This window comes from Bidens hawaiensis, unplaced genomic scaffold (assembly GCF_021521415.1).
Source record: "Bidens hawaiensis isolate Kalapana, Puna unplaced genomic scaffold, B.hawaiensis_p1.1 tig00001692_1, whole genome shotgun sequence".
NCBI lineage: Eukaryota > Viridiplantae > Streptophyta > Magnoliopsida > Asterales > Asteraceae > Bidens > Bidens hawaiensis.
In genome coordinates this window covers 3415571-3427206 of record NW_027491096.1, presented here as the reverse complement: position 1 = coordinate 3427206, position 11636 = coordinate 3415571, and the positions used below count along the sequence as shown (strand labels likewise).

Sequence of the window (11636 nt, the reverse complement as noted above, 5' to 3'; positions counted from 1 at the left end):
GGGTGGTTCCGGGGAACCACCCGTTTGTATGCTGGATCCGCCAATGGGTACCGAGCGTCTTTTGCTCATCCCTAATTCAATCGTTAAAAGTATTGTGTTCGCTCGAGATTTACAAATTATAATTTATAGGTTGTATATAAAACACGAAAATTAATGTTGTCATTTAAACCCAACGGCCGACATCATCTATGTAGCTCTGCGAATGCACTTGTGGAACTAGAAAAGAAATGGGGTGCTTAGAATTTCAAAATTAGTGTAAACAGTAAACAGAATACATTGAGCTTACAGACTCACCATTTACTAATATACAAAGGTATCATAAGTAACAAGACCTAATTTATTCAAATCAAACACAAGATTATTTAATATTATTATATTATAATTCAAAGAGCAGAGCCACAAAATGGGCAAAACCTGAAATCAGAATCCACATCCCGATCACAGAACTGACACCGGCGGCTTTCCGACGGCGGATAAAAGAGGCCGCAGTTGTTGCAGTGCATGAGTTGGTCTTTTACCGGCCAACGCCAGACCGGTACGAAGAACAGTTTGAGGACTTTGTTGGTGTCGACAAGGTCCGCCGGTGACCGACAGTTGATGCACCGGCCGGCTTCTTGTTTCAGGACGTTACGAACCTCTTGAGTGACTCCTCCGAGGAAGAAGAAGAACATGATTGGGTTGGGTTTGGTTGATTAGATCTTGTCTGTCGGGTTAGGGTTTATAGTAATTGGAGGTTTCTGGAGGCGGGGAAGTCCTAGTTATTACTAGATGTGCACTTGATTACATCTATGGTCCGGTCAACTTTTATCAAAAACCAGACCATACTACAAGGGGGTTTCAATATTCATTGAAATTGGTCTGGGTAGGGTATGGTCTATACCGTCGCCGGGTTCGTTTTTATATTTTTTTTAAACAAAATGAATTCGATCGTTGGTCATGGCTATCACTAGAGACGGTCAAATAAAACTAAAGCTTTAGATCTTTATTTTCTGATTAATACGATTTTTAAAACAAAATTAATAATTATATATTTGTAATTTGGGATTTTGATTAATGTGTGTGATTTGAGCGGTGTTTAAACTGAATTAGGTCGGGAAATATGTGAGGAATTACATTACTTACGTATTTGCACAAAAATAATAACATATTGACTTTTTTGTAGCGAAAGCAAGATAATTTTTGTACAATAAGACCTCGTTTTTAAACATCATTTTAGACCACCAAAGTGGTTGAGCGCGGCCTTGGCAACAACATCGCCATTGTAGATCTTAAAAAAAACTAACCAAATAAATACACTACGAATACAACTCAAGATAACCCATTTGTTACACCAAATAAGTATAAACCTCTCACCAGTCCTTTATGGTTTCAGTGTTTCACATTGATTGTATCTTGTGCTTATACCTTTTAACCTTGTGATAACCAAAGTCATAATTTATGGTTTTAAAGAAACACTCAAGACACACACTTTATGGCTTCACATGATTTAAAGAATTCTCAACAGGCATCTCCGTGAGATCTGCTATCAAACATGGGCGGCTAACCCAGTGATGATCCCAAAGAGTAAGAGGGCATGGCGGATGCTTATTGATTACAAAGATTTTAAACAAAGCTTGCCACAAAGACTGCTACCCACTTTCAGAAGTTAATTTAAAGATAGATGCGTTGGCACCCTTCTGCTTCAAATGCTTTCTGGACGCATATAATGGATATAAGATTCACATGGCCGCATCGGATGAAGACAAGACGGCCTTTCGCACATACAAAAACACTTTTTATTACAAAATGATGCCCTTTAGCCTGAAAAATATTGAAATCACCTACCAACGCCTAATGGATCAGGAGTTGGTGCGCATATCGAAAGCTACCTCGAAGTATACATGGATGATCTAGTAACCAACAGTAGAGAAGAGGATTAGATGCTCAACATGAAGCTTAACTCGAGCAAATGCTCCTTTGGGATGAAGAGGATAAATTTTTGGGGGTTATAGTGGCAAAAGATGGCTTTAAAGCCAACCCCAGAGAAAGTTCAAGCCATGGCACATATGTCATCGTCGGTCGCCATTAAGGAAGTTCAAACCATAAACAGCAACTTGGTAGCCCTCAACCATTTCCAAACCAATCATGCTTCAAGATCTTTTCCCTTTGTCTCCACACTCAGGAACTACCTCAAGAAAACCCAATTCCGCTGGACCCCGACGCAGAAAAGGCTTTTCAAAAAATTAAATAATGCTTGATAGAACTCCCAACCCACACCGTCCCGTGCGCAGGAGAACTGCTAATCATGTATCTCTCCGCGTCGAACAAGGCGGTAGGTGTTACACCCACCAATTCATGTCAACATTCATACATGACATAAACATGCGTACACGATATGAGTTCCAAAATTATTCTATGTGCATTCATTATACATGAAAAGTCTAGCAAAGTCGTACATTCCACCCTCACATATATTGTATATTTTTCTAAATCATATAACGGCATATTTGCATGATGAATCTGACCTTTACAATCAAGGGTGACTAAATAAGCTATTTCTATTCAATATACTATACAAATAATCACAAGTATGAAAAATAAGTCCTTTTTATCCATTATAGTCCAAAACCTTGCACTGAAGTAGTAAATGCGTAACCAAACTAAGGAAAGTAACAGAGCATTGAAGAGGTAGGGTAATAAATCCATTCAAGCGCCAAAGCGCTACCACAGGCGCCAAGGTGAAACCGGTAAAGCATCAAACATTCCCTGACACATTAGGGAATGCAATGCCAAAGATCTTTATAAGCATGATACAAAATGAAGCATTTTAATGAAAAGGATGCCTAGCCAACAAGAGAATGACAACACATGGATAATAGTACAACATAGTACAAATGTCACTATCAATCAACTGCATACTCACCAGTTTGCCAAGCGCGCGTGGGTATTCTGTGATTGGTGGAATTCCTGACACCGGGGGTGACACATACATTCTCTCCTCCTATCCGGCTATAAATAGAACTCACACCTCAACGGTAAAAGGATCGAAATCTTATAGCGAGAACACTCACTAGTGCTTCGCGATTATAACTTATCACCCATTGATACTGATTCTCACGCCAGAGAGTGGTTACGAGAAGACCCCCCTCTTTCCTTCTCGTAACGAGCTCATGGTGTTCTATTTTGTAGGTGCTCACACTTAGATTAACCGGATTACGTATAGCCCATCGTGGGAAAGACTAGACATCAACCTTAGGGATAAGCGATTAGACCGAGGGTTGAACTAGTCTTTCTTCATTGGCGCCATCCGTGATTTTGCTATAACTAGCTTCATCTAAACACTCTACGCTTCGCGATTAATATGAGTTGCAAAGCATCCACCCCCGCACCTGGCCAAGCATCGGTCGTCCAACAAAGGGGAAACACGGTGCTAGCCCCCATTATGACGAACCAGGATGACGTCATTAACACAACAAACTAGTCATCAAACTTCACCGTAATGGCTAGCACCATGTTTAGTAACAGAAATCAACCACAAAACTCACTACCACCAAACATGATTGAATTGTGGTAAGCTGAGTAGGAAAAATCGATGTAACCCCGTGAAAATACACCGATTAAGTTTGGGCTAAAAATGTCAAATATGAAAGATAAGGGACTGAAAATGAAATTATGGTTTTCATGCATCTTCGCGCGACGCGAAGATGAGAGTGGTATACTTCCCGCTACGCGAAGATGATGGCACACAATTCAAGAACGACTGAACTTCGCGCGACGCAAAGTTCTTCTTCGCGTGACGCGAAACTTGATTAAGTAATCGGATCCACGTGTCGACACGTGGCATCACGGGATTGACAATTTAGGGCTGTGCAACAGAGAAAACCCGGACCAACCCGGTGTAGACCCGGACCGACCCGAAACCGAGATGACACCATTATCCAGAACCGAGGACTGGACCGGTGAGCTACTTTCGGGTATTGATCTTTGTCAAAATTGGTGCTTCGGGTAGCAAGAGAAGACCGAAACCGACAATCTTGGTGGGGAAAATGCAAAGAATAAGAAGAATAGTGTTAAATCTACAACTTGAGCATGCTCTTCTGTTTCCTTAGTGAGGAGAATGGTGGGTCATGGCTGCTTCAAGCACACCACCATCTTCAACCGCATATATAGTCTTACAGATTCTACAACACTCTGCTTTTGAAAGCTTGTCTTCTTCTATATGTTTTAAAAATAAATATTAAATAGTAAATGCATGTAAACATTGATATTAAAGAAAAATGCTGATGTAGTAATAAATTTTGTATAGTAATAATGTAAGTAGGTCTGTGATTTAGGTGCATTGAAAAAAACGTTTTAATAATAAATTATGATTACTATCTCTTCATTTCAAGTTATATAACTATGACAACATTTATTTCATAATTTACTTTAAAAGTTTAATTATATCAATGAATTTAGTTTTTTTTAAGTTACAATCAAACGGCAAAATGTAAAATTTAGTTAAATTTAGTAATAAGTTAAATAATCAATATTTTAGGTTCGTATTAAAATTTAAATTCCAAACAAAATACGTCTAAATATTTGAAGAAACATGAAAATACACACCCTACACCTACAATATTAAAAAAATCGTTACCTACCTCTTTTCTACAAATTTGCATATTTACTATACAACAATTAATGCATTTATTAAATGGGTTCATATAGGAAACTGGAGATCACTTTTAGTTTTTCAAAGTTCACAATTTAGGGTCTTACGCAACCACTTTCCTCCACTGATGGCATAAAGAACTCATGAGACGTGTTATGAAATATGAAGCACCAGCTCGTATAAGGAAAGCAACAACTATAATCGCTGGTGACCTTTCAGATCTCACTGTACATCATCTTCTTTCCTATCTAACATCTACATGCTGTCGTCCAAAACTGCACTTTCATGGGCTTCTCGGTCTGTTCAAGCCACCTTGGTTTTTTCCAGTCAAAGACCGGAATCGAGACCGAAACCAATAACTTGATGAGCCAGGAACTGAACAAGGACCGGTATACATAGATTCGGTTCGATTAAGGTCTCTTTTAGGGTCGGGTTTCGGGTATTTTCAGTGCAACCCGAAATGTGCACACCCTTAATTGACATGCAAAATTGCGGCGCAAGAGGCGGTTCGCGAGACGCGAAGATGGTCAAATTTTGGCTATAAAAGGGCAGCTACGGGTTTCATCCCAAACCATCCCATTTTCACTCTACTTCTACATAGTTAACCTAGGAGTGTGTGCCAAGGTGTTCCGAGGTTTCGAGGGCTTGTTTTTGTGAAGAAACGAGGTGCCGAGACACTACTAACGACCTGCTATCTTGATAAGCGAAGCACTAACCGACAAACTGCCGAATTTCTTAGCTCTTATTTCCAAGTAGCCGACTAAGGTAGGAGTTATGCTATAATTACCTTATTATATAGTTATTATAACCAAGTTACGGGTATAGTCGTTAAACTTTATTGATTTTACAAAAAATGATTAATGAATATAATAATGTTACTTCTACAAGAAGTAATGCTATCAAAACTATATTTTGGCGAGCATGTAGTAACTGGAATGGGGATATTATTAGTAAACTCTTCTTGCCTAAGGTAAGTAATTTGTACACATCCCAATCAACCGCAGGACCCGTTTACTTACCTGGAGAAGTTTGTAAACGTGATAGACTCTATTAGGCCAAAACATGCTATTCCAAACGTCATGTGTGAAAACAAAGTATATATTTTCATAAAACAGTTATAACTCTACTAAGGTTAGGTCAGACCTAAGAGTCTGCTGATCAGACCTTGAGTCTGCTGAACTGAATCAGACTAAAAAGTCTACTGATCAGACCTCGAGTCTGCTGAATAGTTAAAATACAACATTTAGGAGCTTATACATATCTATTACAAATATAGGTTAATAGCATACTAAGGAAAGGATACTGATATCACCGAACTGACAACACAAGGTGAACACATTAAACCTTTTAATGTCTGAAATTATTTACTCTTGTGATAAACAGGTTGTTTATTACAAAGAGTCTGATAATTGTTTGCATGAGATTATTGTCTCTAAAATCGTTACAATACAAAATAGATAATAAAAAGCAACTCAGACCGAATACACATATGTCTGGATCCATACATAACTGATAATTGGCATACAAAACCAAGTAAGTCATAACCAGTTCTCTAACAGGGTTACATAGCCTAGGGGAAGACTGTCTCCGAATAGGGGCTATGTACTCGGTGAACCTTTGAATTGTGTATGTAGGGAAGTGATACAAATCCCGGGAATAACAGGTGTTCCTGTTGATTTTGTGAAACAGAAAACTATGTTTGTACTTAACGACTGTTATAAACTGTTTTATCAAGTCAACGTTTCACCAGCATATAGTTGACATGTTTTTCCAACTCATGCAGGTAATTAAGTGATGATGAATGATAGCCAAGGATTTAGAGTCATGAAGATAGAAGATCGCACAAGATGGCTCAGTTTTCAATGAAATCCTTGTAATAATAATAACACTGTTTTGTAACTGAAAACTTGGGTAGTTAATTCCCAAGAAATTTTGCTATGTAAATTAATATTTTAATATTAAAGACTTTCGCAAAAATGAACCCACTACTCTGATATATTTACAAAACATGTACCAACCTAGTAGTCGCACCCAGGCCCTGAACCGGGGTGTGACAGGTTGGTATCAGAGCCATCGGTTTCAGCAAATTAGGTATTAACATATTATTACCTAAGCTTTAACCAATTATTTAATAAGTAGGGATAAGTTATGATTGGTAGTCTAACTATCCCTAAGTATATATTTGTGCAGATGTCGTACACGAACTACTACGGGCAAAAGCGTTGGGTAGCGAGGCTATCAAAACCTACACCTGAGTCTAAGCCATCTAATAAGGCCAGTACAAATTTTGGTCCTAAGAAACCAACTGTATCGGCATATCTGACTGATCCGGTGAATTTAAATTCGGCTGATCTGAATAATCTGAATAACCCGATGAATTTGAACAATCCACTAAATTCGATAATTCCGACGAATTCAACAATTCTGACGAATCCGATATATCCAAACAGTCAAATAGATCCTTACTTGGCTTACGGACGCCAACTGATGTATGCTCCTGGTAGTCCGCAGATGCCCATAGAAATATCAAGTGATACCTCTGAGAGCATCCTGTAATATTACCCGTCTGACATACCGACCTACCATCTGTCTGATGAGGTGGAGGTTCAAAGTAAAATTGAATAGGAAACTAGTATAGATTCATCTAGTTGGATGGACTGTCACTCTAACCAGAGTATGTGGCACTTTGGGTCATCACCACCAGGATATCAAAACCCACACACTATAGCTGGGCCAAGTCACGGACCGACTTATTATTATGAAATTCCACACATTCCACCATATCATGGTCCCATACCTACGATATCTGAACGGGCAAATGAAATACGGATAGAAGCTCGTCTGGTTGAGGAATTTTATACCACAAACATTCCCGACGAAGAGATGTAAGCCTACATGGAGAATCCCCACCTATACCCGAAGGAAACTGCTTATCTTTTTCCATATGCATCCGCACCGGTGGGGTATCCAAATCAACTCAATGCGGTTATGGATGAGCTAAGGAATGAAAGGATTAAGAAGAAGAAGAAGATAGGTGACAAGATTATAAAGAAATGCGATAAGATGAAAAGTCTTGTCCAGAAATGGTCTAGGGATTAGGAATATATAAATGTTGTTATTTACAGCATATTTTATTTTCCGTCCCTCTGTAATGTATTTGTGAAAGAAAATAAAAGACTGTGTGTGTACTGTGCTTTGAATCTGTGTATTTTATTGAATTACAGAATGTCTGAACAAAGAAATCATGAGAGCCAAGGGAGTCAAGTAGATAAAGCCAAGACTCCTGAAAACAATAAATCAATACCGAAAGAGTATGTTGGGGGTGTATCCGTGAAATGATAAAAGAAGCGGTTACGCAACTAATTAAGGAAGCAGTAACTCCTTTATTAAAAATGGTTCAAGATCACACTACAAATTCTAAAAGCTTGGCAAAATCAATGAAACAACAGAGCCATAGCATATCTATACATTCTAAAAGAAAAGAATCAAAAATGACAAAAGATGATAAAGAAAAGAAAGATGAGGGCTATGAGAGCTCAACTGTTGATCAAGTACCAAACAAAGTGAAAAGAATCAAGGTCAGCATAGCTTGTATGTTTAAAGATTTTCAAGTGTACAAGCCAAAAGAATTTTGTGATGACAAAGGGGCAATAGTTACACTCCGTTGGCTTGAAGAAATGGAGTCTATTGTCTTCATTAGTAAATGTACTGAGAAAGAGAGAATTCAATATACTTCCCAAATGTTCAAAGGGGAAGCTTTGGAATGGTGGAACACACTTATCGAAGTGAAAGGAAGGGATAACTTATATAATTTGGAAAGTTGATTAAACAAAAGTTCTGCCTAGTTCATGAAATTAATCAGATCCAGACGAAGCTCTGGAATCACAAGGTAATTGGCACGAATCTAAAGGAATACAACACCAAGTTCCTTGAATACTGCAGACTCGTACCCCATTTGGTCACTCCTGAGTAGAACAAAGTGACCAGATACATTTATGGACTGCCCAAAGAGATTCGTGATCACGTACAATCACACATGCCCGCAACAACAGAATCTGCAATTGAATTAGCCGGATATCTTATGGAAAGCATGATAAGGAATCTGGATGAGGAGAGAAAGAATGTGACTGATAAGAAACATGAGGGTGATGGTAGAAGAAAATTTGAGAAGGGAAAGAATTGTCGGTGGTGTTCAACCGACAAGAATTATGGCAAGAGACATGAGGGGAGGTGTTTGAAGCCATTTGTTAGGACCGATGTTCACAAGTTTGATCCATTTTCAACTTGCAATTTCTGTAAAAGGCCTGGTCATAAGGAGGAGGACTGTAGAAAGAAGCTGATTGTTTGTTTTGATTGTGGTGAGAGAGGGCACTTTAGTGCTGAGTGGACTAAGAAGAAACCGGTAGCATGTGGCGCCAGTGGAAGTGGTGCCAAGAATGGCGGGAAGAAAGGGAATGCCCATGCGTTTATGCTGAATACTCAAAAGGCGAGAGAATTGCCAGATGTGATTACTGGTACCTTTCCTATTAATAATGTTTATGCTAGTCTTATTTGATTCAGGGGCTAATTAGAGTTTTATATATTATAAGCTTTGTAGTCTGTTGAATGAACCTAGCTAAACTAAATAACCATTATGAAGTAGAAACAGCTAACGGGAATTTAATCCGAATATCTGAAGTTTTAAATAGTTATATTTCCTTAGATGGGTATGATATGCCAGTACAATTATTACCTATGGAGTTAGCAGGATTTGATGTAATATTGGGAATGGATTGGCTATCTGCTAACCAAGCCCATATCCTATGTAATGAGAAAGCTATAAATATACTAACTTCTAATAAGAAAATTATCCGAATAGCCGGGGTTAAAGAAGCTGGTAGAATTGGAATAAGTTCCAAGGTTAAAGAAAGTAATTGTTTAGGTAAAGGTTGCTTAGCATTCATGGCGTACGTAACTAAAGAACTTGTTCCTAAGAAGGTGGAAGAAGTTTCAGTTGTCTCTGAATTCCAAGACGTATTTCCCAATGAATTACCTAGAATTCCACCCGATAGAGAGGTTGAGTTCAGAATAGACTTAATTTCAGGAACAACTTAAATTGCTAAGTCTCCCTATAGACTGGCACCGACCGAGATGAAGGAACTAAAGAAACAACTAGATAAATTATTGGAGAAGGGATTTATAAGACCGAGTTCTTCACCTTGGGGAGCTCCAATTCTATTCGTTAAGAAGAAAGATGGGTCAATGAGAATGTGCATTGACTACCGAGAGTTGAATAAAGTCACGATCAAGAATCGATATCCACTTCCAAGGATCGATGATCTTTTCGATCAGCTGCAAGGGGCGAGTTATTTTTCCAAGATTGATATGAGATCCGGGTATCATCAGTTGAAGGTGCAAGAAGACGATATATCAAAAACAGCATTTAGAACTCAATACGGAGATTATGAGTAGACTGTTATGCCGTTTGGACTCACTAATGCTCCAATAGCTTTCATGGATGATGAACCGAATCTGCAAGCCTTATTTGGATAAGTTTGTTATAGTCTTCATTGATGGCATACTTATTTATTCCAAAATGAAAGAAGATCATCAAGTTCATTTAAGAACCATACTTGAAACATTGAGGAAGGAGAAACTCTATGCTAAATTCTTGAAGTGTGAGTTCTGGTTGTCTGAAGTGCAATTCCTTGGACACATTGTAAATGAGAAAGGAATTCAAGTAGATCCGGCAAAGATTGAAGCCATTATAAAATGGGAAACACCCAAGACCCCGACGCAAGTTAGAAGTTTTCTGGGGTTAGCTGGATACTACCGAATATTTATTCAGAACTTCTCAAGAATAGCGGTTCCATTAACTTCACTAACCCAAAAATCTGTTAAATTCAAATAGGACCAAAACAGAAACTGACAAATGCACCTATCTTAGCCTTACCCGAAGGCCAAGATAATTTCACCGTATACTGTGATGCTTCTCACACAGGTATGTGGTGTGTATTAATGCGAGATAAGAAGGTAATTGCTTATGCTTCAAGACAATTAAAGGTTCATGAAAAGAATTACACCACACATGTTCTTAAGTTGGGAGCTATAATCTTTGCATTGAAGTTATAACGACATTATTTATATGGTGTAAAATTTACTGTCTACACTGATCATAAGAGCTTGAAGCACATATTTGATCAAAATGAGCTAAACATGAGACAAAGACGATGGATGGAAACGCTAAATGATTATGGCTGTGAAATCATTTATCATGAAGGCAAAGCTAATGTTGTGGCTGATGCCTTGAGTAGAAAGGAACATGTGTAACACCCCGGCTAAAGCGGAAACGCCCGAGTGTTACGTACAGATTGCTCAAACACACGTGACACTATTAAGTGACCATAATAACATTATTTCATTTAAATCATCATGTAACACAAGTTTATCAAATAATACAAGTTGAAACAATAAATAAATAAATGATAAGTTGTTCTTTGAATATCCTATAGGCATGCTATGTGTCTTCTAACTTTCATCCTTGTATCTTTACACCTGTAACATATGTATAAAATAAAGTCAGCTATGAACATAGCTGGTGAGTTTCCATAGTTTAAGTACGTACGTAAAAACATTCATGGACAAGTGATAAACGAGTAGGTAAGTCCTTTCCAATTGGTAACAACCAACGTACTCAGGTAATCGCGCAAGTAAGGTCCTTTCTAGTTGATAGCAATCAACGTACTCGGATAATGAGGCCCTTTTCCACTCGATACAAATGGACCAGAGTGCAAAGGGGGGCGTATGATCATACTTAATGAGGCTTCCCAACGTGCAAGTAATACAAGTAACACACAAGTCCATATACGAATTGTAATTTTGTAATAGAAGAAATCAATACTTAAATTTTAATATGGATACATATGCTACCCCAAAACAATAAAACATTAAAAAGGGCTGGTGAAAAACTCACCTCGAAATCGAAGATAAATATTGTAATATAACCGAAGGCACGATAACGAAACCG

The 11636-nt window shown here is 38.2% G+C and overlaps 1 protein-coding gene across 1 annotated transcript; it reads right to left on the bottom strand.

The window, feature by feature from the left end:
• Positions 1–383: 383 nt before the first annotated feature.
• On the bottom strand, positions 384–671 carry LOC143594257 (uncharacterized). Its single transcript, XM_077073609.1, has one exon. It carries the CDS (start codon positions 669–671, stop codon positions 384–386), a length of 288 nt encoding a protein of 95 aa, XP_076929724.1.
• Between the last annotated feature and the right edge of the window lie 10965 nt (positions 672–11636).

Excerpts from the sequence above, each read along its gene's own strand:
- LOC143594257 (XM_077073609.1), bottom strand. The coding sequence starts at position 671 with ATGTTCTTCTTCTTCCTCGGAGGAGTCACTCAAGAGGTTCGTAACGTC.